At 48.5% G+C, this 27,724-nt stretch overlaps 1 protein-coding gene across 1 annotated transcript in view; it reads right to left on the bottom strand.

Annotated features, from left to right (window-relative positions):
* LOC144098172 (phospholipid-transporting ATPase ABCA3-like) overlaps window positions 1-27,394 on the bottom strand; it is a 679,994-nt gene extending 652,600 nt beyond the window's left edge. Inside the window, exons 1-3 of the mRNA XM_077630692.1 lie at window positions 27,220-27,394; window positions 26,252-26,575; window positions 3,516-3,641 (exon numbers count right to left, since the gene is read on the bottom strand). Coding sequence (XP_077486818.1) covers window positions 3,516-3,641; window positions 26,252-26,575; window positions 27,220-27,394 — 625 coding nt within the window. The remainder of the gene's footprint in view (window positions 1-3,515; window positions 3,642-26,251; window positions 26,576-27,219) is intronic.
* Window positions 27,395-27,724: the final 330 nt, after the last annotated feature.

Below are 27,724 nucleotides of genomic sequence, written 5' to 3'. Positions count from 1 at the left end.
GAAAAAGAGTGTTTGGCGATTGTATGGGCCCTCGCGAAGTTTCGACCGTACATTTATGGGCGCCCTTTTGACGTTGTGACCGACCACCATGCGCTCTGTTGGCTTTGCAACCTGAAAGACCCCTCCGGCCGCCTCGCTAGGTGGGCCCTTCGCTTGCAAGAATATGATATCCGCGTCGTGTATCGCACCGGCCGCAAGCATCAAGACGCCGATGCACTGTCACGCTGCCCCCTTCCAGCCGAGATCGCCAGCCTTTCCACCTCCGACGCTTCTCTGCCCTTGCTTCGCCTCAGCGACATGCCTTCAGCGCAACGCATGGATCCCTGGATCGCTTCCCTTCTCGACTTTCTCGCCCACCCGAAGGCTGCTTCACCGTCACGTGCGCTCCGCCGCCAAGCTGCCCATTTTGCGATCCGTGACACCCTACTTTATCGCCATAACTACAACTCCGAAGGTCGCAAGTGGCTGCTCGTTATTCCACGTCACTTACGCTCGGAGATATGCGCATACTTCCATGCTGCCCCCCACAGCGGTCACGCGGGCGTTTTCAAGACCTACACCCGCATACGGCTGCGCTACTACTGGCGCGGAATGTACACCTTTATCATGAAGTACGTGCGCGCATGCATTCCCTGCCAACGTCGCAAGACACCTCCCCATCGTTCTGCTGCTGAGCTGCAGCCGTTACCATGCCCTCCACGCCCGTTCGACCGCGTTGGCATTGATTTATGCGGTCCGCTTCCATACACTGCAGACGGCAACCGTTGGGCTATAGTAGCGGTGGATCACCTTACACGATATGCCGAAACTGCTGCCCTTCCGGCTGCCAGAGCGACGGACGTCGCCTCCTTCATTTTGCACCGATTCATCCTTCGCCACGGTGCACCTCGTGAACTGCTCAGTGACCGAGGCCGCGTGTTCTTATCTGAGGTGGTGAAGGCGCTTCTCAAAGAGTGCAACACGATTCACCGAACTACCACCGCCTATCATCCGCAGACCAATGGCCTCACTGAGCGATTTAACCGCACACTCGGAGACATGCTCTCCAAGTACGTCGCTTCTGACCACACGAATTGGGATCTCGTCCTTCCGTACGTTACTTATGCGTACAATACCGCTACGCAGTCTACCACCGAATTCTCTCCTTTCTTCCTACTTTACGGCCGCCAACCCTCGGCTACTATCGACACTATCCTCCCTTACCGCCCTGATGAATCCGAATATCGGCCTGTTTCCGACGCCGCGCAACACGCCGAAGCGTGCCGCCAAATTGCCCGGTCACTCACCACTGACACCCAGCATCGCCAGCGCTCCCGCCTCGACCAAGACCAAACCCCAACGAACTACACTTCTGGTGCACTTGTGTGGCTCTGGATCCCTTCAGGAACTCCCGGTCTCTCCTCAAAATTTCTTGCGAAGTACCATGGTCCCTACCGTGTGCTGGAGCGCACCTCTCCGGTTAATTATATCGTGGAACCCCTCACGCCGTCTCCTAATCTCCGCCGCCGAGGACGGGAGACCGTTCATGTCCAGCGCCTCAAGCCCTACTACGACCCCGCCGTCTTGCCATCATCCTAAGTCGCCAGGATGGCTCCTCTTGTCCCCGGGGTGATTGTAAGGCTAAAGAAGAAGATGCGTCGGATGATTTGAAAAGACGAAGACGAGGTGACAGTGTTCTCGAGAGTTTTTGCCAGCGCTACGCTTGTGTGTCTTTTGCCGATCTGATCCCAGACTGCTGCCGTTGCCGTTCCCGTCGCCCCCAGTACCTCGTAACAAACCCCCCGTTACAAAATAAATAAATAAATAAATAAATGATGAACAAACCGTACAGTTAAAAACGAGGATGTATTTGATGTGTCATCCGCCAAAGAAAAATGCAATGAGCTGCCACAGCCTATGGCGCCATGAAAGAACAGAACACGACAAAACAGCATGCGACAAAACAGCGCACAAAGACAGCACATCGACAAAACAGCACATAGAAAAACAGCACGCCGGACAAAACAGCACAGTGACAGAACAGCACAGCAAAAAAGCGTCCGGCGTGCTGTTTTTGCTGTGCTATTTTTTTCGCCAAGCCGTTTTTTCCTTGTGCTGTTTTGTCGCTGTGCCGTTTTTTCCTTGTGCTGTTTTCTCGCTGTGCTGTCTTTTGTGCGCTGTTTTGTCGTGTGCTGTTTTTTCGTGTCCCCCGCAGCCTATAGCAACGGAGCACGAAGCTGCTAAATGTGCGTATTTACTGTTCTTTATCATTAGCCGCAATTATTGCGTATGCCTCCTCCTTTTGAGGTACCACATCTTCACTGGTGATGGAACAACGCAGAACGCCGGGACAGGACAGGACACAGAAGCTGACTTACAACTCAGTTTATTTCCAAGAAACCCGGCTCTTTATGCCAGCGGTACAACCGTATAACAATGAATACCCAACATGCCCAAGCTGCTGTCCCCTGGAAGATCTGCATATCTTATATACATTGTTTTTCTCAGTTACTTCCGGTATCCTTATCTTTAATCAAGTGCTCAGTTTTTGTGCTTCTTTTATTGTAGGATGGACACAGTATACCCATATATGTTCCCTTTGCATTTATGTAATGCGTTTTGAAAACTTGTGTTCCCTTCTTCATTGTTACATGCCGAATGAGCACGTTGTACTTCTGTTTTTGCCCGCATTTGTGTTATACCCCACCAAGTGGCCGTCAAAGGATATTAATTAATGATGTTGACAAGCGTCTTCTTTCACCAAATGTATCAATCATTTCGTATTGCCAGGCACACTTAAGTGCTCTCACAACGGCTGGGTAAAACTGTCTGCTGGTCTGGTTACTGTTGAGACTAAAGTGACAAAGTACACACCACGCAGGCACGCACTGTGCAATTTTAGCGTCTCGTTTTCTCTGCCTCTGAATAGTGCGCGCTTCCTAAATTAAATCGCGACGAAGCAATGCCTTGACGACGGAGTTAGATTTTTAAGCGTTATGTGTTGTGCATTCAACACAAGCTGATGATGCATGTGAGTTAGAGGCACTTGTGTTAAACTTGGTGGTGAGTTGCTGCTCCAGATAACCGGCTCACGTGCTGCACAGGAGGCCACTTGGCACGTGCGGCCCTGATTGACGTCTAGTAGCGAAATTTCCTGGCTTTTACTGACGAGCGGAATAGAAAGGATTATCTACCCCACAGCGCTCACGTAATCGTGTATTAGAAGTTCAGAAATTTATAGGGCTATCATAAGCGGCCAGCGTAATACCTTTACGTAAAACCAGCAGCTAAGCTGTGATACCTAAAAAGTGAACTGTTACTACTCGCCACCTTTCTGACGTCCGCCACAAGTGGCCCTATGCTGAAAAAGTCATCTTCATACTTCTAAAAGCCTACGTTTAAATTAGCATAGAACCGGCTGGAATGGCATTTCTTTCAGCAGAATGGGAGTGCGTATACAAGAATTGAAGCGCGTTTCGAGGGTAATCATTGCGTGCTCAACTGAAATGATGAAAAAAAAAGCACGAAAGTCTCACCGAACAGGGCGCCGAAGCTGACAAGAGAGAAGTAGGCGAGCAGCGCTGACTCGAACATAAGGGATGCGATGTACGTCAGTGGGAAAAACGCCCAACCGAACATGAAGTAGAGGCCGAACGTGGTGCCTGCGAGGGAAGAGGCACCTGAATCAGTGCCTGTAGAGCCTCAGTGACGCTGGGACCTAAAGGAACGCCTGGCTGGGCCGCCGTGGGAAGTGTGCAATGGACAGCCAGTTGTGGAGTGCGGCTAAAAAGAAAACAAAACATTCGCATGTTTTTCGCCTTATGCACAGCATTTAAGCTATTACTGTGCTGTACGTAGCCCAGAAGTGATGACGGGTTTCATTTAGGGTGCACACGCTCATAGATAGATTTATGCGCTCTGTGCGATTCATTCCCTAGAGGCCGGCTGGCAGGTAGGGTTTTCAGTGTTCTCAGTGACGCAGCTCGAATTTTTAAACCATTTTATTTCATCCAGTCCCACCACAAAGAATTTCACTGTTGATAAATGTTAATTCTTAGCCTTCTCTTTCTTCTTCAAGCCGACACGCTACTGAAGGTAAAAAAAAAGACTGGAATTTACCGCTACAAGATGCCAATGGGTGCACTTTGCCAAAAACGCCGCGGTAAAAAGTTTAGTCGCAGTTTATGACGCAATACAGTGGTAACCCGAAGGATTCGGCCTCTGCAATTAATACTATTAACGCCGACATTATTGTGTTAACTGACACCTGGCTCCGACCTCAAATTAACTACTGGAAACTCTTCCCGACCGCCCGCAGGTTTTCCTTTTATCGTTGCGACCGCACTACTAGACAGGGAGGTGGTGTTCTCTTAGCTATTAATAAGTGCTTACAGTCGCAATGCATTCAGTTTTCCAGTTCCTTAGAGTTAATTTGGGCTAACATCGTCTTAATAACCAGAATCTTGTGATTGGAGTTTGCTATCGCCCTCCATCTGACTCTTCTAATTTCGTGAGCGAACTCCACGATGCAATCAATCTTGTTACATCTCGGCACGCTTCATCGCCTATGTTCCTACTTGGCAACTTTAATATTCCGAACATTGCATAGAATACTGACCCCATTACCATTAATCCCAGCTCTACACTAGCTAAATACTTCCTTGATTTATGCTCTGACTTCTCTCTTACACAACTTGTAAAAGAAGCTAACAGAATAACAGATTTCGTTTCAAATACGCTCGGCCTGGTCCTTACAACGCAACCTTATTTTGCTTCGAACATTACTTACTTGCCATGCCTGAGCGACCATACCCGCATAACCTTTTGAATTTGCATCTATCGGCCGAAAAATGTCAAGAAAATGAAAACAATTTATAACTACAATAAGGCCAACTTTGACGCCATAAACAGTGAGCTGCGTGTATTCCTGGACACTTTCTTGGACGGTTTCATCGATCGCAGCGTTCAATCGAATTGGGACTTGTTCGTTGCGAAAACTAAGGACTTAACAGAAGTGTTGCTTGTTGGGACTTAACACATAAGTACATACCAACCAGTATACTTACCTCTGACAGCACAGCTCCCTGGTACAGCACTAATATCAAACGGTTGTATAACAGGAAAAAGCGTATGTACAAACTTGCAAAACATTCTTCCAACTGTGACCGATGGACTGCGTACAAAATCGCTTCACGTGAATATATTGCAGCGCTAAAACAGGTGAAGAACACTTCCGTCCATGCTATGCACTGATCCGCGAAAGTTTTGGCGCACCATCAACCCGACAGATAGCAATAGCATATCTCTTGTTAACAACTCTGGAGCTACCATTTACCCCGAACTGCAAGCTTCCGCATAAAGCGACGTTTTCACATCCAATTTTTCTATCACCGCCGATCCCCCGCTTCCTAGCACAGTGTCATTCTATTATGCGCCCATGTATCCTGTTACAATAGACCTTGATGGTGTTGCAAACCTGATAAACTCACTAAAAATATCCGCTGCTCCAGGCTGCGACCTAATCAATGCCAAATTCTTAAAAAATACAAGTGTTTATTCTTCCGTCATACTAACAAACATTTTTCAGCAGTCACTCGACCAGGGTTCGCTACCTGCCACATGGAAGGTGGGGAACGTGATTCCACTCCACAAATCAGGTAACAAGCATTCTCCACTAAACTACCGGCCAATTTCTCTCACCAGCATTCCTTGTAAACACATCTTGTTTTCTCACCTAGCTAACTTTCTTGAATCGAACTCTTTCTTGTCGCGATTTCAACACGGATTCAGAAAATCATATTCATGCGAAACCCAACTTGTATCCTTTACTAATAAGTTGCATGTTATCCTTGACAGTAACTCACTAACTGACTGCGTGTTCATAGATTTCGCCAAAGCGTTTGATAAAGTGTGCCATAACTTACTACTATACAAATTGCCGCAATTTAACCTGGACCCAAAGATTCTAACCTGGCTTGAAGCTTTTCTTACAAACCGTCAACAGTTTGTTTCTATTAATGACCTCACCTCAGATCCTAGTGTGATTCGCTCCGGTGTTCCGCAAGGCTCTGTGCTCGGTCCGCTTCTTTTCCTTATTTACATTAACGACCTACCCTCCTGCATTTCATCTCACATTCACCTATTCGCCGATGACTGCGTAATATTCAGGGAAATAACATGCGATAGCGACCTACTAATGCTACAATCCGACCTCGACTCCATCTCAACCTGGTGTAAAACTTGGCTAATGGACCTTAATGTTAACAAGTGCAAATTCATCCGTCTGTCTCGAGTGACTAATAACTTGCCCTCTTATCACCTTAACGGTTTGTCTCTAGACTCCGTACACTCTTATAAATACCTCGGTGTTCACATAACTAATGACCTTACATGGACTGCTCATGCCACACATGTCGTTAACAACTCCAACAAAACACTTGGATACCTTCATCGTAACTTTGCTAAAGCACCATCATCGCTGAAGCTTTTACTGTACAAAACACTAGTTTTACCTAAACTCGAATACGCAGCATCGATATGGGATCCTTATCACCAGAACTTAACGCACTCACTTGAGATGGTCCAAAATACAGCTGCTCGATTCATTCTCTCTAACTACAACAGAACTGCAAGCATAACCAGCATGAAATCTAGTCTCGGTCTGCCATCCCTTGCGTCCCGTCGTCGAGCACTTCGTCTTCGCCTTTTTCAGAAACTTTTTCACCATTCGTACCTACGCGAAGAACTTATTTCACCCCCACAGTACGTGTCATCACGCATGGATCACGCCCACAAGGTTGGAATACCATTCTGCAGAACGAAAACCTACTTTCATTCCTTTTTACCCCGGACATCCGACGAGTGGAATCACCTTCCCGCACCACTGGCACTAATCGATGATCACCGTTTATTTCAAGATGCCTTAGCTAACACTGTATAACTAGCAACCTTCTGTATTATTGTGCTCATATTTCTATGTTTTACTACATTGTATAACCACTCGCCTCTACAATGTCGTATGGTGCTGAGGGTATTTCAAATAAATAAATGAATAAGTAAACAAATAAATAAATAAATATTCAGAACTGAGTGGAAAAACGAATACAAAGGAAAGCCACGTGCATTTCAGCGTTTCATGCGATCCCTTCTCATCGCACATTTTAATATATTTATTTTATTTTTTCGCTTGTTCCAGCCCCTGCACTGTTTCGCAATGAATTGTGACGTTTCCCTGCTGATAAATAACCCTTTGTTATTAAGTGGTGCTGCCGGGCTTATACTGCCTGCTACTCCGAGCAAAAGTTGGAAATCGGCGTTCAGTGTTTGCGTCTTCTTTCCTTCGTAATCGTTCTTCACGCAGTTCTAAACGAAGACGAGGAATTCACGCTAAATGGCCCGCCAGAAAACACTCCTTAAATACGAAGAAAGTGCAAAACTTGCCGGCTTCCAAGGTTTTCGATGCGTTAGCTATTTGAACGTAGGTATAAGTGTATTCTTGGTTGTCGCCTCCTACGACGTTTGTGCACTACAGTGGTGAAGTTAAGTTGCAGGCCTGACAATCTCGTAACAACATTGCCGTAGTCCTTCAATGCTTTTTCTGGTAATGAAACTACGCCCAGAGTTTTATGCAGGGACAGCGCGGGCCGCTAGTGGTGCAGCTGTCGGAGAGGGGGCAAAAATGTTTGCGCGAGCTTTGTTCGCAGTGGCTGCTTTTCGGCCAACAGGCTCTCATTCTCCCGATAATTTGTGCTTTCTCGGGGTTGGTAATAGGTCTTACCATGGGCGCTAATTTACTGGTTTTCCCCTGTAAGCTCAGCTGCAATGTCGAGACACTAAAAACCCTGTGCGATCGACGGAGGCCGCTAGCGAACCTTGCTCGCGGCTGTTTTCTGCCCAAATACTCACACGCTCACTTTTCCTCGTTGACTTTAATAAAGCAGCGACTTTTGTGCATGGGTCCAGCCTGCGCAATCATTTTCACCCCACTTTGCCTGCAGTGTCACTCTGGAAGATCCAGCCTAGCGGTCAGCAACATACAAACTTCGTCCAAACGTTTGGAGAGTGAATTATTTTGTTCTCTAGAAATGATTCCCCCCCACCCCCCAAAAAAATTGGTGCGTATGTGTAGCGCTATATTTTCGGTCCAACCTGAGCTATTTATGTTAATTGCTGTGGCAGCCGCTAGATGGCACTACATGTAGAAAAATACGTTGTAACTAAAGTCGGGCACAACTTAAGAAGGCAGCGGCATTTGCCCGTCAAAGGCGGATGCACACGAGCTTCTGCCAAAAGGCGCGCACTTCAGGTGACGTCATGAGCCGGACGGCCGGTGACCCCGCCGACGGAGAACATGCCTAACATGGCCGCCCTCGCTTCGAACTGGGCCGAGTCGCGTCAGCTGCGTGCGTCTCCTTTCGTCAGAGTGAATTCAAATTGTTTGTAGGCGTCTGTCATGTCGGAAATATTATTGCAAGCTTGCGATGCACAACTTGTGCCAAGTGCGTTTGTTCTGAGCCGTGAGGCGACGAAAAAATGGCCAGGCTTAGCTTGGTTAAGCCAAGAATGCGTTGCATATCTCGATGGTGTTCCGTGCTGCTCCGTTGACTCGATAGGCTATTGACTCGATCGCCATTGAAACTGCCCGTGTAGCAGCGCTCGATCGCCTTTGAGTCGATAGACTATCGGTTCGAAGGCCTTCGAAATGCCCGTGTGACAGGGGTTCGAGCCGATCGAGCGCTGCTACACGGGCAGTTTCAATGGCGATCGAGTCAATAGCCTATAGAGTCAACGGAGCAGCGAGGAACTCCATCGAGATTTCGAGGGTCTTCGAGCGCTGCCCAAGGTTGCTAGCGTTGCTTCGAGCGGCGCCAAGCGCACTTTCGTACACGACACATTCAAGGTACAAAAGCATGAACAAACATTATTCGCCTAGATTTTAATGCTAGCAGTCTGTACAATAATTCTCAAATTGTATCAGACTGGTTTTAACCGCATTAAGCGCATTAATTTGGCATTGCGTTCTTTGCGTTGTACGCGTATTTTGCGTTGACAACATGGCGGCGCCCTGCCCGCCCGCTTCGCAGCGATAACAACTTCGTCGCTAATCCCTCAAAGCAATATCGTGTTATAAGCTGTTGTAGTCGCCTTCGATTTGCCCATTCTTACCCTCGCATAAAGTTTCAAGAGACAAATAGCTTTTGTTTTTCAGATATCAAGGCGACTTCCCATGTGTTAAGCCTGACGAAGCAGCGCTCCGACGCAGTTAAACTGGCTTGGCTTTGGCTCGTCTTGTATTAGAGTGGCTATACAGCAGTGTCTGCATCTGTCCGTCGCGTGCGTGCAATTAAAGGGGTTTTAAACAACATGCGCGTATGCGTGTATTTAAGCATTTCGTATATATTTATCAAATATTTTTGCTATTTTTGTAAAATCTAAAGTAGCGATTGTAGCGCCTCACAAGCGTAGCGTGAGACACGAGAACCATTTCAATGGCCATTGAGATTTGCCGTGTAGCAGCGACACAACTCCTTCGAGTTCGACGGTGATTGAGAATTTCGAAGACCCTCGACTCGATCGGCATTGAAACTGGCCGTGTGACAGGGGTATAAGGCGAAGGAGCGCCGCTGTTTTATACATATGCCGTGACGTCAATCATAGCGCAGCGCCCCTAGCGGGAGGAGCGGGAATCAGGTCGGGGCTGCGGCCGCGCGCGACCGCGCGAGTTGGGGTCCAGCTTTTCCTCCGGCTGTCGTGACGTCACGTGGTTGCGCTAAAGGTCAATGGTGGCTGCCCGGCCGCGCCCAAGGGCTGAACTGAGTGATTGCAATATGCAACGCATGAAAGGTTACAGCGAACATCGGTGACTGCGCTGCGCTTCGTCTGGAAACAGGATCCCGCAGCGGCACACCGCTGCAAACAAACATCGTGCGTGTTTGTTCTATGGTGTTTTGTTTTGCTCCTAAGTGAAGTTACGACGAGGAGAATTAGCCAAAGTCTGGTACCTACTGTGAGCGGCGGGTGTGTTAGTGTACTGTGCCCCTGCGTTTCACGTCGGACGTGGCGAAGTGATGGAGCAAAACCATTCTCAGGATAAATGAGAAAAGCGTGCGCGGATGAAACCAACCTACGAGTTCCTCAACCGAAAAGATTTGCGGAAGCAACCTCCAACGCAAAGATTTGTTGCTGCCAGCTCAGCGCGCAAACGATCGATCGTTGGCAGCAGTATGATAAGATAGCCGAGCGTCTAGCAGGGCGTCGTTCGAGTGTTGTGTAGCACCGTCGAATGATCACTTTCCGCCAGTGCTAACAATCAGTGACTAACACGCGCTGCTTGAGCGAATGTCATTGGATTATTAACGGCCAGGCGTGTGGGAGCAGTGTTTGTTTCCTTAATGTCAGCCTTAGTACTAATATAAAATTATGACAGATACACTGGTGCCTTTACAAGGGAGCTTGGCATGAATTCGCGTCTCTGTATGGCTTAGAATTCTTCACTCACTGCACGCGCCAGCTGTAGAATGCCTGCTGTGACACAATCGCACATCAGTTGTGCTGCCAGCGCTCGACTTGCTTTCCCACAACACAGCTTTGCGATGCTTTTCGATTGTTATGATATGTTGCTACTAAAACAATTCCGAGACAGTGAAGGCAACAGAGCCATTATGTACATCAAATAAAAGTACGACAAAGTAGGCACAGCTGCTTGTGAACTGACTCCTAATACCTCTACTCGCGTCTGCATTAAATGTGTGTGCATGTTTTCTTGCATGTTTGTTCATATTTGTTATTTTCCCCTTTTTTACATTTTAGATCTTAGTTTTTGCGCTGGCGTTTGTGTGCATGTGTGTGAATATGTGAGTGCTTCTGTGTGTGTATGTGTTTATTATACCTATTTGTGTCCTTTTTTGTGTTTGTTCTTGTAAGCATGCTGCATACACCTCTTCCTTTCCTGTGAATAGCAGGGCTGGCCTTTTCGATGTCATTAAATTCATACATTCTTGTATACCTTGCCTCCTCAGTCTGCCATCTTGCTGTGTTTTCTCCTACTATTCTGACCTTGCTTCTTGTGCTGTTGTCGAAACGTGATTAACCAACTTACACTAAAGAAACTTCTATCAGCTGTGACGACAGAAACATTGACCGATACAAAATGTTACAAGCATCACGTGGCTTGCGCAATAACTTCGTCTCGTACCCCTGTTAATGTGTTTATGCATCAGTGCATGCGGCAGCTCGCCAGGAGTGCACATGAACATGCGGCCCGTCAAACTCGACGATGGCTGCCTGAATGAGGAATTTGGGCCTCAATAAGCTAATGATGCTTTATATTTATTCTCTTATTCTCATTATACTTGTGTGAGCCAGATAACCAAATTAAGCAATGCAACCACATGAATGTGCTTTGGCGTGCAAGCTGCTAACAGTGGCTGTCAGTTTCGTGTTGACTACTGGTATCGCAGCAGCACTGCTATGACATGACTGCGATTTCCAGTGCATACTACTAACAAAGCCATAAAGTGTGCTCTGACTACTGTTATTTCATCATGGGGCCCGTAAAATTCGACGATGGCTGCCTGAATGAGCATTTTGGGCCTCAATAAGCTAATGATGCTTTATATTTATTCTCTTATTCTCATTACTTGTGTGAGCCAGATAACCAAAATAAACAATGCAACCACATGAATGTGCTTTGGCGTGCAAGCTGCTAACAGTGGCTGTCAGTTTCGTGTCGACTACTGGTATCGCAGCAGCACTGGCTATGACATGACTGCGATTTCCAGTGCAGACTGCTAACAGAGCCATAAAGCCTGCTCTGACTACTGTTATTTCAACATGGGGCCCGTCAAACTCGACGATGGCTGCCTGAATGAGCATTTTGGGCCTCAATAAGCTAATGATGCTTTATATTTATTCTCTTATTCTCACAACTTGTGTGAGCCAGATAACCAAAATAAACATGCAACCACATGAATGTGCTTTGACGTGCAAGCTGCTAACAGTGGCTGTCAGTGTCGTGTTGACTACTGGTATCGCAGCAGCATTGGTTATGACATGACTGCGATTTCCAGTGCAGACTGCTAAAAGCCATAAAACGTGCTCTGACTACTGTTATTTCAACATGGGACCCGTCAAACTCGACGATGGCTGCCTGAATGAGGAATTTGGGCCTCAATAAGCTAATGATGCTTTATATTTATTCTCTTATTCTCATTACTTGTGTGAGCCAGATAACCAAATTAAGCAATGCAACCACATGAATGTGCTTTGGTTTGCAAGCTGCTAACAGTGGCTGTCAGTTTCGTGTTGACTACTGGTATCGCAGCAGCACTGCTATGACATGACTGCGATTTCCAGTGCATACTGCCAACAGAGCCATAGAGTGTGCTCTGACTACTGTTATTTCAACATGGGGCCCGTCATACTCGACGATGGCTGCCTGAATGAGCATTTTGGGCCTCAATAAACTAATGATGCTTTATATTTATTCTCTTACTCTCATTACTCACGTGAGCCAGATAACCAAAATAAACATGCAACCACATGAATGTGCTTTGGCGTGCAAGCTGCTTACAGCGGCTGTCAGTTTTGTGTTGACTACTGGTATCGCAGCAGCACTGGCTATGACATGACTGCGATTTCCAGTGCATAATGCTAACGAAGCCATAAAGCGTGCTCTGACTAGTGTTATTTCAACATGGGGCCCGTCAAACTCGACGATGGCTGCCTGAATGAGCATTTTGGGCCTCGATAAGCTAATGATGCTTTATATTTATTCTCTTATTCTCATTACTTGTGTGAGCCAGATAACCAAAATAAACAATGCAACCACATGAATGTGCTTTGGCGTGCAAGCTGCTAACAGTGGCTGTCAGTTTCGTGTTGACTACTGGTATCGCAGCAGCACTGGCTATGACATGACTGCGATTAGCAGTGCAGACTGCTAACAGAAGCATAAAGCGTGCTCTGACTACTGTTATTTCAAAATGGGGCCCGTAAAACTCGACGATGGCTGCCTAAATGAGCATTTTGGGCCTCAATAAGCTAATGATGCTTATATTTATTCTCTTATTCTCATTACTTATGTGAGCCAGATAACCAAAATAAACAATGCAACCACATGAATGTGCTTTGGCGTGCCAGCTGCTAACAGTGGCTATCAGTTTCGTGTTGACTACTGGTATCGCAGCAGCACTGGCTATGACATGACTGCGATTTCCAGTGCAGACTGCTAACAGAGCCATAAAGCGTGCTCTGATTACTGTTATTTCAACATGGGGCCCGTCAAACTCGACGATGGCTGCCTGAATGAGCATTTTGGGCCTCGATAAGCTAATGATGCTTTATATTTATTCTCTTATTCTCACTAGTTGTGTGAGCCAGATAACCAAAATAAACAATGCAACCACATGTACGTGCTTTGGCGTGCAAGCTGCTAACAGTGGCTGTCAGTTTCGTGTTGACTACTGGTATCGCAGCAGCACTGGCTATGACATGACTGCGATTAGCAGTGCAGACTGCTAACAGAGGCATAAAGCGTGCTCTGACTACTGTTATTTCAAAATGGGGCCCGTAAAACTCGACGATGGCTGCCTGAATGAGCATTTTGGGCCTCAATAAGCTAATGATGCTTATATTTATTCTCTTATTCTCATTACTTATGTGAGCCAGATAACCAAAATAAACAATGCAACCACATGAATGTGCTTTGGCGTGCCAGCTGCTAACAGTGGCTATCAGTTTCGTGTTGACTACTGGTATCGCAGCAGCACTGGCTATGACATGACTGCGATTTCCAGTGCAGACTGCTAACAGAGCCATAAAGCGTGCTCTGATTACTGTTATTTCAACATGGGGCCCGTCAAACTCGACGATGGCTGCCTGAATGAGCATTTTGGGCCTCGATAAGCTAATGATGCTTTATATTTATTCTCTTATTCTCACTAGTTGTGTGAGCCAGATAACCAAAATAAACAATGCAACCACATGTACGTGCTTTGGCGTGCAAGCTGCTAACAGTGGCTGTCAGTTTCGTGTTGACTACTGGTATCGCAGCAGCACTGGCTATGACATGACTGCGATTTCCAGTGCAGACTGCTAACAGAGCTATAAAGCGTGCCTTGAGTACTGTTATTTCAACATGGGGCCCGTCAAACTGGATGGTGGCTGCCTGAATGAGCCTTTTAATCCCGCCAAAGATAATCAGTGTTAACAGTTGTGTTTCAATTCAGATATACCAGCATTGAAACATGTTTCTATGCCACTTCTTAAATCGAGCACAATGTGTGCTGGACGTTGCTTATCAGAATTGAGCTTCTATTATAAGGAATACGCCATAAATGGAACTGCTTATTTATTTCAGAGGTCACGGAATGGATGGTTGTCTGTTGCGAACCAACGGGAAAAATTTTGGTAGCCCTAATAAAGGCTGTTCTTTCATTAAAAGAAGCCGTTAGGCTTCGTCGAGTGGCTCAATGCCAGACAGCTCGCAGTCGGAGTCGCTTTCTTCAGTGTCATCTTCACCCAGCTGGATGATTATGGGTTGAATGTGCTCACTCCCAGACGTGTCAAGTCTGAACTTTGCCTCGAAGTCCATCACGTGCTGAATGCTCTTCGCCCAGTCTTCCGCCGCTACGTGCTCGATTTTCTCCCTCAAGATGGCATCGACCGTGGACAGCTTCAAGTCTGTTGTCCGCAGCGATGCCATTTTTGACCTTGGCCCAAACAAGCTCAATGGGATTAAATTCGCAGTGGTACGGCGGGAGCCTGAGCGCAATGCAACCGGCGCTTACAGCTGCATTGTCTACGATGTAGCTCAGAAAGCGTGAGTTTACAGATGACACCAGCTCAAGCAGCTGCTTCTTAATCATCCTTTCAGCGTAGGTGATCTTCTTGCTTGTGAGCCACTCCTGTATCTTCTTCTTCCAGGCCGTCGTTGGCAATTTCTCTTCTCGCCGGCTATGGTAAGGTGCATTGTCTAAAACAATGACGCTACCAGCTGGCAACTTCTGCAGAACGCCATTAAATCAGCCCTCAAAGCGATTGCCGTCCATTTCCTCGTTTTAGTCGCCTGTCTTTTGGCCTCGGAATACATCCAAGCAGCCGTCGACGAAGCCATCCTCGCTGCCGATGTGCGTGACGATCAGGCGCTGACCTTTCCCAGAAGGTTGTTTTAGACCCGTCGTTAGGCCATTTGCTCGAGCGAACAGGCGTCCGCGCTTCTGCACCACGGTGTCTGTCCACACGATCGACCGAGCGTGTCCCGCCGTCACTCATGTCTCGTCCAGGTAGAATATCTTTCGGCCTTCCGCTCGGTAGCGCTCCACGTCACGGAGGTAGCTATTCCGCCAATCGGTGATGTCATCCCGGTTGATAAGCAGCGAGTTGCGGCTTCGCTTTTCGTGCTTGAAGCCGATCTCGGCAAGCAGGCGACGCGCAGTCCACCGCCTTAGTGATGGGAGTTCCATACTTTCCGAGAACTCGGTAATGATCTTCTCGACCGTCGGTATCTCGTTGCGGCGAAAGAAATAGTGCAAACATGACCTCAGCGCGCACAACGTGAAGCTGTCAAACATCGCGCTGCGTCTTCTCTTCTCCGCATTGCGTGGGCGCTTTCGGGATGGCGTCGTCAGTTTGCCACCCGAAAAATGCGAAGCTTTAACTTCCTTCCTCACCCTGAACACAGTCCTTTCGCTGACACCGAGCATGTCAGCGACAAACTTGCTCGTCTCCTCTACGCTGCGTTCAGGCTCCCTGTTACGCCAAAACGCGTAGCAGTGGAAGATCATGTTGCGTGAATCGCTGTTCAGGATGCGGGCGCTCTTGCTCTTGCCGAGGCTCCTTGGTGGTGTGATAATCGATGCGACACAAGGCTCGTTCGGCAACAAAGGCTCGCGTTCCGATGTCACCTCGCTGGGCTCCATGGCGGAAAAGAGGTACGGAATGCCGTGCGCGAACGTGCGTGAACTCACGAGATTGTAGGTTCGCAACCGCAAAAAAAAGAAACAAGTAGCAATTGAAAAATAAGCCTCACACATTAAAAAAATAAGCTTGTGAAAACACACAAAAAGTACATATGAATCCTATGCTATTGAGCCAGACTGTTTTGTAATTACAAGCCCGGTGCCGCCGATCTCGCTCCGTAGCAGACGACGCACAGCGTTGTAGAAGGCATGGAGTTATTTTTCTCTCGCGATCCGGCATGTGCTGAAGCATTTGCATCATGATAGTTTTACTAAACCACTCATCAAGATACACAAATCTTATTTCTACAGAGAAATATGCGTTTTAGAAGCAGTCACAATTTTTTGAGCGGGACTGTTTCTTTAGTCGCGGAGGCAATTGGCTGCTGCGCTTCGGTCACCTGGGCGGGGCCTCTCCTGTCTTCTAAAGTTGTACCCGACTACAGTTATCTGCGCATTCTACTGTGAGTGAATGTGGAGAAATGAACGTCCACCTCGAATAGCGTGCAAACATAAAAATTTGTGTGAAGCTTGGCAAGACAGCTGCACAGACGTATGATCTTCTTCGTGACACTTACGGCAACGGGACATTATCGCTGGCGCGAGTTTTCGAGTGGCACAAGAGGTTCGTTTCGGGGAGAACGTCGGTGGAAGGCTACACGTAAAAGGGGCGCCCTTCAACCTCACGAAATGAAATCAGCGAGGCTCGGATAAGGGAAATCGTACAAGACCGCACCACTACAGTCCGCCTGCTATCAGATGCTCTCGACATTAGTAAGACAGCATGCCATCACATTTTGCGCCAGAACTTGTGGAAACCAAAGCTGAATGCCAGACTTGTGCCGCACTACCTCACACAGGACCAAAAGGACACGCGGGAATCAGTGAGCGCTGATTTGCACTCCGAGGCAGAGAAGGATGCTGCATGCACCAACAGCATCATTGCTGAAGACGAAACATCGTGTTTTCAATACGATCCCCAAACAAAGAGGCAGAGCGCCGAGTGGCGGTCTACAAGCTCTCCGGCGTCGAGAAAGGTGCGGCGACAGAAGATAAAAACAAACACGATGCTCATACTTTTTTTCGAAGGGCAGAAGTGAATCAGGAGTTTTATTTAGCGTGCTCCAACACAGGCGTGATGCCATGCGACGCCGTCGCCCCGACTTAAGGGCATCAGCACAATGGAGCCTTCTCCACGATAACGCAAGGCCGCATACTGCTCTCAGCATGACAAAATTTCTCGCCAAGCACAGCATTATACTGCACTTCCCAATCCGCCTTACTCGCCTGACTTCTCCCCATGCGATTTTTTGTTTCCTCGCGTGAAGAGCTCCCTAAAACGTCGCTGGATGGGCAGCGTGGAGACCATTCAAGACGCCACTACAATGGAGCTGACGGCCCTGCCAAAAGAAGGGTTTTCCAACTGTTTCCAAGACCTCAAGAAGCGTTGGAAGCTGTGTATAGACTGCAAGGGAGACTATTTCGAAGGGGGGCTGCACAAATTATTTCAATGTTAAACGTTTTTTGCTTTTTTAATGGACTCACTCGGAACTTTACGGACAAAGGTTGTGTTTATATATGTCTGGGTTGCGGCTGTGTCGGCAGAGTCCTTGCCTTCATCTAAGTGCGTAAGACTGCTTACGGCTGGCGCTGACCTTAAGGTATATAGTGCAACCTCACTAATGCTGAAAACACGATGTAATGGCGGCGTTTTAATAACCGGAGTGCGCGGTACAGAACCGATCACGCACGAATATGCACTGTCAGTTTGATAGTGCGATCTCAATTTTTTTTTGCTGACACTTTCAGAGGTGGAAAAGCCAGCTGCTGAAGACTCCTGCAACATAAGCCATTTATTTACACTTTGTCACGCTGTGACGACGTAGACACTGCCGAGTGCAAGAAGGTTTTGAAATTTTTTTGTACAGTGCTCATGTCCTAGCTCTGGCCTACCCCCTGAGCTGCTGCGCAATAAAAAAATGATTAATGATACGAAGAATGAAGAAACATGTACAAAATAAAAAGCGGTAGGGGTTAAATTCAGTTAAGCAGGGTAGACATGCGAAAACATGTGCTTCGCCTGGCTATCTCGTGCTTTTTCTGGGCCGTCGGCCCGTTTGGCAACTGGCGACCATATTAGACACAGGTTAAGCTCTGATCGACTATAAGGTGATCTGATCTGTTCGTTCCGCAAATGGAAGTTGAAGAACAGGATGTGCAATGCGCAGCGCGAGAGTGTGTTGCACTTTAACATGAGGTGTGATCTGCTGCAGCGATAGTACAGCGCTCTCGTGCAGTGGCCAGCAAAGCTGATCCGTTCACCCCGCCTCGGCTCGAAACCGAGTAGCAGGCAATACTTAATTCATTTCTGCGCCCTCAAAATCAGGGACGCTACAAGTTTCACAGTTGTTTCGGTTTGACCCCGTTAAGTTGTGCTTTCGCACTGAAATCTACAAGGACATAGAAGAGTACAGCTGACTAAAATGCAATATCGTCACAGATTCTTGCTCAAGTACGTTAATTCGATTGTCCTTGGGACGCGGACCGGAGCTTCGGCTTCTCGCGCTACAGCGACACTGCTTCTCCGTTGACCTCAAACTCGTCAGGCAGAATTAAATCCGTGGGTCCAAATGCCTCTCGAAGGCACGGACATGCTTGTAGTCGAAGCTGAATCCACCGCTTTCCTTTCGGGGCATCGCCCGCTTCCATATCTTACGCTGCCCGCGGCGTCGCTCGGCAGAGAAAGCAGCGAGGCCTTTTCATCCGTACCCCCGCAGCCGGAGCGGCAACCCGTCACGCAGCAGGCATGCGGCGTCACGTGCACCGCACTTATTTGCGAACGAAGGCAAAAAAAGCGGCTGCCACAGCGCCATCGTCCGAATGCGCCTGTAGGCTCGCGGCCATACAGACGCTCGCTTGCTCGCGTCGCTGCCCCCATTGGACACTTAGCGCCGCCTCGTGGAAAGCGCGGTCAATATATAAAGCTCTCCCATACTGTTACGGAGAAGTTTCGCAACCATAAAAGCATTGAAGGACTATGACATTGCTGACCTCAGAAAACACCGAGATATATATAGAACATGAAAATTCTGTCCACAACCAGCCACACTACCCCGTTTCCTTTAGGGTATGTAAACAGCTATCCTTCACACACCCAACTATTACCATAACCAAACAATGGGATGCATTGTTGCCCAGCCGCGAAGCGCCGTTCAGGAGAGGACGGCCACCTGGGCTGCGGGACCCGCCTCGGCACAAAGGCTTGTGGCCGTCTGATCTCTAGCCCCGCCTTGAAATCTCTCAGAAATAAAGCTGTTATCTACCTATTGTAAGAACTTCGCGTCAGCCGACGTTCTGTTCGCAAACTTCCGAGCAAATAAATTATGCTAGCTGTCTTCTGAGGCACGAAACCATCCATTTTTAGCGCTCTTTTTTTTTTCTTTTTCCACCTGTCTCATATTTCGCACTGTGCGGAATAAATGGCGCAGTGTGCTTCCGACGCGCAAGAACGGTTTCGCCACGACAAGCGAAATTTCTCTCAAGACCGTCCGCCCCTGCGCAAAACACTGTTGAAGAAAATTTTCAAGGGCTTTATGCATTTCTCCCTGCTAGGCCTTTTTTTTTTCTAACGAAAGGCTCAGAACTCACTCAAAGCGCCACCGAAGCTCTGCACGAGCGTTGCGCGGCGATTCTTTGCGGCGCTGTTGACGACTTAAAGGGGCTGCAGCATGTGAAACACTGCTCGAACAGATGCCGGTTGCTCTTCAACTGGATTCTTTATGTCACACAGATACTGACTCAAAAATAATCACGAGAATTGATGCATTCGAACGGGAGATATTCAATGAAGAAATTTCAAAATACAAGCAAACAAAATGCTGCCCTTCAGCTTCCCATTCCCATTTCACTCTCCCCATGACGACACTTAATGCGATCAATAAAAACAGCCTATCTGAGCACGTGGCGGAAGTTTGCACGCGCTGGTAAGCGCTGTGTCCCCTCTGTGTCGTTGTTTGTGTGCGCCTAGATTTCACTTCATGAAGTTTGCACTCCATGGTTGCCTGTTCTCTGTAACTCGTTCAAAAAAGCTGCCAGCGCCGTTTGCATGGTTACAACGACCATGTGAACGCCCAGCTGACCCATCGATGCTTCATCGTCACGTCGACGGTGCAGAAGGGAAAACTGATCGGTGACATTCCCTTACTTATAGATCCAAACTCGAGCTCGAGATACTGCGATGGTGTGACGGCCTGCGTAAGATATCAGACACATTTAGCATAGCGCGTACGGCTACTGCTTACCGCCTACCATCGCCCGTCGCTCCAAGCGCGCTGGTTGGTCTCGGCGAGCAAGAAGCGCGCTGTTGACGGGAACGCGACGCCAACTGGCGCCGCCGCCCGGTGATCCTCCACAAGCTGGCGATGCGCACTGTCTGCTAAATGTGAAACGAACGCATCTTTCCTTGACAGAAACGTACGCTTATAGAGTGCAATGGCTCGATCGGATTGATTCCACAAAACCAATCTATAATACATAGCGAGCAGCCATAAGTGTTGAGAGCTAGGTCGTAGGATGTTTACAGAGAGGCGCAAAGTCCGTCGATGCAAAAAGTAGCCAGAGCCCCTGATGGTGTATTTTTGTTTTATTTGCTTTACAGCGCTTTTATCTAAGGCATACAAGTTGGTTTTGTTAATGTAAAGTAAAGCACGAAAACCTGACAAAATTTATCTCTAGTTATTAACACAATTTGCAGTATATTTACTCTTTGTCCAATCATCAAGCTCGCACAAAGTGATGTCATATCCGCAGCTAAAAACCGCCACTGTATGGTGACACCGTCAGCGCCACAAATTTGCTTTTGCGAGCTAATTAAAATATTAAAAACCGCAGTATATGCGGTACGACCGAAGCTAATAGCATCACTATAACTCATTCTATGCAACCAAAAGGCAAAACAATGCACTGAAAATGTATTTCGGGGCCCGTTTAAGAGGAAACGAAATTGCAATGAATATTAAGAACCGGTTCCTCAGTGCCCCCAATAAAGTATTTATTCGCAGGGAAGTTTTGTAGCGAGCGTTTTTCCTCCATAAAAACGCAGCCGCCGCGGTCGAACCCGACCGCGGCGGCTGCGTTTTTATGGAGAAAAAACGCTAAGGCGCCCGTGTGCTGTGCGATGTCAGTGCACGTTAAAGATCGCCAGGTGGTCGAAATAATTCCGGAGCCCTCCACTACGGCACCTCTTTCTTCCTTTCTTCTTTCACTCCCTCCAATATCCCTTCCCTTAAGGCGCGGTTCTGGTGTGCAACGACTTATGAGACAGATACTGCGCCATTTCCTTTCCCCCAAAACCAATTATTATTCACCCGCAGTCTCGCCAATTCGATGTGGGCTTTCGGCGCTACTTGTGCGCATGCGCGAGGAGCCGAGGGACGTCACAGCCACGCAGCTGGTGCTCCGCGCCGCTTGCCTCAGACTGAAAGAGAGACTGCGCATGCGCGACCCGCAGCTGGAGCGCCGTGCTCTACGGCGCATGCCTGTCAAGGGGCGGAGGAGGGTCGCGGTGTATAAATGATGGTGATGCGGCGATGGAAGAAACACACTGTCATGGCTGCCAAGGAGAGCGAGGCCGACGCTGTGCTGCGTAGGAGACGGCAGAAAGTCGAGTCGTCGGACCCCGAGGTTGTAGCCTGGGAGTTAGCCGTCCAGGCAAGGAAGAACGAGCGACACGGGGCCAAGAGAGAAGCGGAGACACCGGAGCAGAAAGAAGAGCGCATCGCCAAGCGCAGAAGCCAGGACGGGGAGCGTGGAGTTCCAGTGCCACACGTGCGTTATAAGCTCTCGCTACGTATATCCTGGCATAGCTGAGCTAAGCCACTGCCACATTTTTCTAACCGTACGACATGAGGTAGAAGACAAGATCCCATGATCCGGTGGTGATTCGGTCATTTGCAAGCTGCCGAGAATACTGCGCTTATTCGCGTTCTTCATGTGAATGGCGCTAAACGGATATCGCCGTCGCCTCCTCCGCTGCTGGTTGCATACCTGCGCCCAGCCCTGCAGGAGTCACAGTTGCTGTGTGTTCATAAAATGTAATGACTCATCGGCAAAGTAAAGACTACAGCCTAACATCATCAACAGAGGCGCTGCTGCTTCCTCAGAACAGCAGAGCTTCTTGACCCTCCGGAGCTATGCGGCTTATTGGCCGCGGTCATGATAGCTGCCTGTCGGCTGAAAGAATATAACCAATGGCCACCTTGCAACTAGTATACGCCGGGGCGAGTGATGTAGGAGGGTGCGAGCATGAAAATGTCGCCGGGAAGGGCGTGCCAGCTTTCGCGCGTGATTGTGGGTTCTCTGTTGCGTGAAGGAATGTATTATTTGGTTAACGGTATCGTGACAACAAAATGCAGTGACTAAGCGAGTTGATGTGCTCTCCTCGGAAGATCTTTCAGAGCCCTTTTAAACTTCAGGCGTCCGATGATATCGCTTTTGAGACTCTCTATGTCAAATTTTCCAACTTTTTGTTCATTCAGGCAGGAATTAAGCGGTTTTAAAGATAAAAGCGAGTGTAGAAAAAACTATCGTTTTATATTCTTTATTCTATATAGTATTCGAAATGCTCGCAACAGGAAGCAGTGAGAAACTCTGCATTCAGCTTTCTACATTTCAGCTCTTCCTGCATGAAGACAGTATGAATATCGCTGATGCTTTGCACGTTTTCAATAGCTATTGAAAATTTTAACAGGACATGCAACTCAATTCTTGTTGCTTATGACATAAAATTTTCGTTTTTTTTCTGAACAAGATGCATGTCTCAGTAGCGTGCGGATGATTTTTTTTCAGCGCGAATAATAACGTTTTTCTAAACCTGGGTTGTGACCAACCATGCCCCATTGTACCCTTTCCAGCAATGTGTAGCTCTTCTGTGTTGAAAAAAATTATCAGAACAGGCACACTACTTTTCTCGGGACTTAGAGGGATTATTAGTGCTCATCTGGCCGAAATGAAAATAGATAAAGAGGAGGAGAGAAAGGCAGGGATGTTAACCACTGGGGAAGAGGAATTAGGGGAATAAAAGGAGGAAGAGGGAAGGGGAAAAGGCATAACACACACACACGCACAACGCTGTCACAACTTGTCACTTAATCCAGTCGCTCTCAAGTAGGCAAAGAGAGCCTTGTATGCCTTGAGGGCAGTCGACTGCTGTGGCCACGGACCGAGGATCTTTTGCTCTGTTAATGGGCGAGGATCGAAGCGGTCCAGGGCACAACACAGTGTATGATGTCTTGCACTCGCAACTGCAGGGCACTCACAGAGATGATGAGCGATTGTCTCCTCACAACCACAGCTTTCACAGGCAGGGCTGTTGGCCATCCCCATCCGGAAAGCATAGTGGACGGTAAAAGCAACACTGATCCATAAACGTGCTAAGTTACAGACGAAGGCGAAGTCCAGGGTCCAGTGCCTTGAGGCGGAGGTTGGAAAACTCTCCCGTGTTCCACACTGAAAGTGTGAGCTCAAGCGCCAAAGAGTGAAGCCCACACTCAGTGTCAGGTCTTGATATTGGGATCCTCACTAGAAGTCTGTCGTCGTGAGCAGAACGCGCAGCCGCATCGGCCAGGTGATTACCGTTAATGCCACAGTGTCCTGGCAGCCATTAAAAAATGATGTCATGACCTTTGAAAACGGTGCCATGGTAAAGCAGACGGATCTCAGCAACAAGTTGTTCCTGCGAACCGCGGCGTAGCGCAGCTTGCTGGGCTTGAAGGGCTGCTTTAGAGTCGGTGAAAACCGTCCAGTCATGTGCAGGTTCGTTCTTAACTGATAAACTTACCGCAGCCCGTAAGGCTGCGAATTCCGCACCAGTTGAAGATGTTGGATAGGTCGTCTTCAGTTTCATGAAGGTGGATCTGGCCAGTATCACCACCGACCCTGCAGAACTGGTCGAGTGAACTGATCCATCTGTGTAAACATGTATGCGGTGACTGCGGTAAGAATGCAGGTGAATCAATGTAAGTTGTTTGAGAGCGGGCAGTATAACACCAGCTTTCTTCGTAATGCCAGGAATATAGAGGTGAACCCGAGGTTCATGAAGACTCCATAAGGGTGAGCATGGTCTTGACGCAGGGGTGAACTCTGATGGAAGATATGCGTGATGGGCTACAATGACTTTGGCGAATGCAGTACGCGGCCTAATTATTGGGAATGTTGCGAGGTGATGACAGGGAACCCGTGTGAGGTGCCGAATATGTGTTCTCATGGTGTCAACCGCAATGTATGTAGTAACAGGATGTTCCCGGGCAACAAGAACAGTTGCTGCTGTTGATGCACATTAAGGCAGTCCAAGGCAGATACGGAGAGCTTGCGCTTGCAGACTTTGAAGAGTCTTGATATTTGTCTTTCTAATGGAACTGAATATCGGAAGACTGTACCGTATGTAGCCCGACGATACAATTGTAGCATCGAGCGCACTGATGCGCCCCAGGACTTTCCCCCGAGGAAGGAGAGGACGTGGACAATCGCAATTAGTCTCTTTCGCATGTCGTAGATATGTGGACTCCACGAGAGGTTCCTGTCAATGACAACACCAAGGAATCTGTGGCTTCTCTCATAGGCAATTGCTTCGCCATTGATGCGAATTGTGTAACGTGACATTATTTTGCGTGTGAACGCCACAAGTGAACACTTTTCGGTCGAAATGTTCAGGCCCTGCAAGCGAAGATAAGATGTCCATATCGATGCCGCCTTTTGAAGTCTTGAACGAACTTTAGGACGGGTCACCCCTGATGCCCAAATACATATATCATCTGCATATACAGAGATCTGAGCAGATTGTGGCAATACGTCGACCAGGCCGATGAGATCAAGGTTGAAGAGAACTGGACTCAACCCTCCACCCTGAGGGACTCCGCGCGAATTTCGGTGTAAGGACGTTGGTCCGTCCTTAGTCAGGACAAAAAATGACCTCTCTGATAAATAGCTGCGTATCCAGCTGAACGTGCGGCCTCCGATCTCAGCAGCTTCCATTGCGCCCAAAATGGCCTGTTGCGTTACGTTGTCGCACGCGCCCTTGATATCCAAAAACAATGCCACGGTCAATCTTTTCAAACTCTTGCTGTGTTGCACCGACGTTACAAGGTCAACCACGTTGTCGATAGAAGAACGGCCCCGTCGGAACCCAGACATGAAGGTTGGATAAATCTGATATCGCTCAAAGTACCATTCCACGCGTGTGAGCAGCATTCTTTCCATGACTTTGCCGACGCAGCTGGCGAGTGCAATTGGACGGTGATCGTTGGCGTGCTTGATGAGGACACCGTTGACGTGGTCGATGAGGACGATTCGGCTTGTCTACGCAGTCTGCGCTTGGCCTTCTTGCCAACAACCGGTATGAAACTGTCGTCGGCCGAGGACGAGGAGTCTTCACTTGGCACCGAGTACACAAAAGTGCCCTGGCTGCTCGAGTCACTCTGGCGGTGCAGGCGCTTCCTCTGGGCGGCTGGTGCCGACCCGCCAGGTTCCAATAGAGGCCCAGCAGCCTCCACTTCCATCGCCGTGGCAAAAAGGGAGTGGCGCCTCCCTGATTATAGCACAAATTACCAAAAACCGCAGACACGTGAAGGCAGCGTTCTGATACAGAAGAACTTCCCTGAAATGAAAAGTTTTCCATTTGTTTTTAGCCAATTTTAGTTCTGTAGGCTGTTTAACTCACCTGAACTGCGTTGTTTATTCTTGCGCGTGGCTTCAGTGCGATTTCATGAGCAATATCAATGTCTTTTGTTAACTGCAAAAAAGAACCTGAAAATATTGCCTAATATGGATCCTGCAAGTCATTGGAACGCGACATCACGGGATTCCGGCCGCCGGTATCATGAAAAAACCTGGATGGCCATAACGGTGCCGTATAATGAACAATGGGAGAGGTCAGACAGAGAAAAAGTATTGGGAAGACTTGGCGGCCCCTTTAGATTATTAAAGCGGCGGCCGCAGAACCCTCTAGAGCCACCCTCTAGAAGCCCACGCAGCAGCGGACCGGAAACTTGCCGCCGAAATCAAATTCAAAGCTCTAGTGGAAAAGCAATCTTTCCTCCAGAAACACTGTGCCAAGTCTGTGGAGCCTTAGCGTAGAGTAAATACCTTGAGTAGAGTAAAAGCATACAAGTGATCATCCGAGGTAAATCCAACTGCTTTCGCACAACTGCCGCATCAGATGTGCGCTCGTAATATTTTTTTTTGCAATTCAATGCTGGTAATGTTAGCGCTCTTTTCTTTCCCAACGCAGGGACGGAAGGAGACGAGGAGGCGCTCACCGAGCTTGTAGTGGTCCCTGCAGTACCACAGGTCCTTGTCGAGGAAGAGCAGCGGCAGCGTGCAGAAGAGGCTGGAGACCACGTGCGTGAGCAGGTCGGTGGCGAAGGTGGCCAGCCAGTAGCGCTCGGCCGACAGACCGGCCATGAGCTGCACCAGCTTCAGGCCACTCACGCGCTCCTTGAGGGGAAGGTCTACGTAGGCGGACGCCGTCAGCGACATGGACACCGGCACTAGCACCATGCTGGCCAGTCGCTGGGCGAAGATGGCCGTGTGCAGCTCGAACGCCGCGCTCTCGACGGCGCGAAGAGCCTTCTTGTTGGCGCCTGCAGCATGCGTCGCATTTAGGGCTCATTGCTTACTTCGGCCGGATGGTCTCTAAAGATGGGCCTATGTTATAACTTCCAAGTTACAGCACCCAAGAGATACTGTGTGTTTGCGCATCAATGAAAACCATGTCAGGCAATTGACTATTTTTGAGAAAAGGAAAGATGCAGTAGCTGTCTGACATCTCGGTGTACACCTCTACTACACTGTGAGGGGAGAGATCAAGAAGGCAGTGAAGGACGGGGGGGGGGGGGGGGACAAAAAGAGCCATCATACACACTAAAACAGGTCACGCTTAAACGCACTCTTACGCCCGGTTTTACGCCTGATGGGAATATTACTGAGGCGAAAATGACATTTTGAGCACCACGTGACTATAAATCTGCGTGAAATGCTTGCCTCCAAGCGTGCGCACCATGCTTCGTGGCCGGCTTAACCTTTCTGTAAGCGTGCGGCATCATCCTACCCGTGAGGAACGCAAAACATACGCTTAGATTCGCACCAGTCTCTTCCCCGTAACGCGTTAATCGGTCGAAGCTGCCGCTGCCGCGAGTTGACCGCACGAATTTCCTTTTCTTCAGGCAGATAGAGTTCAGGCGACTCTCCCGTCCGTTTTAGTCTTCTCGCATTAAAAGTATCCCACGTTCTTTCCCTTCTTCTGGGCCTTTTTCGGCCAGTCTGGGGGCAAGCCTTGAACCACGTGTCCGCAGTCGCGCACTGTAGGCAGCTGTGCACAGAGTTGCCGAACAGATCTCGTCAGAGGACAAGGTTCGCTGTGTCTCAGAAGGCGTTGACTGCCTAATGAAGATCTGAGGCATCCGTTAGAAGGAAGCCAAGGAACTTGGCCCTTTGGTCACTCGCTCCCAGTATCATAGCGAAAGCCTCCTCCAGGCGGAAAAGGCGCATTTCGTGGTTCATCACTCGGTGTTCGAGGAAAAAGCTGTCGAAGCAATCAAAAAGAAGTTCCGTCGGCTGGGGCGTCATCTCTGAGGCTCCCAATCAGCTGAAGTTGGAGAAACTCGAAAACAAACTCAGCACCTGCAGGCAGGACGCCTTGCGTGTGTCCTTTGCCTAGGAGACGCAAAAACCCGGAAGTCCTTTAGGCCCTATATTGCGACTGAAGCAGGCTCTTGGCAGGAAGTGGTCAC

The sequence above is a fragment of the Amblyomma americanum genome, chromosome 7 (assembly GCF_052857255.1).
Source record: "Amblyomma americanum isolate KBUSLIRL-KWMA chromosome 7, ASM5285725v1, whole genome shotgun sequence".
In the NCBI taxonomy this organism is placed as follows: Eukaryota; Metazoa; Arthropoda; class Arachnida; order Ixodida; family Ixodidae; genus Amblyomma; species Amblyomma americanum.
Note: the sequence above shows the minus strand (reverse complement) of the source record. Positions and strands in the feature narration are given on the sequence as shown.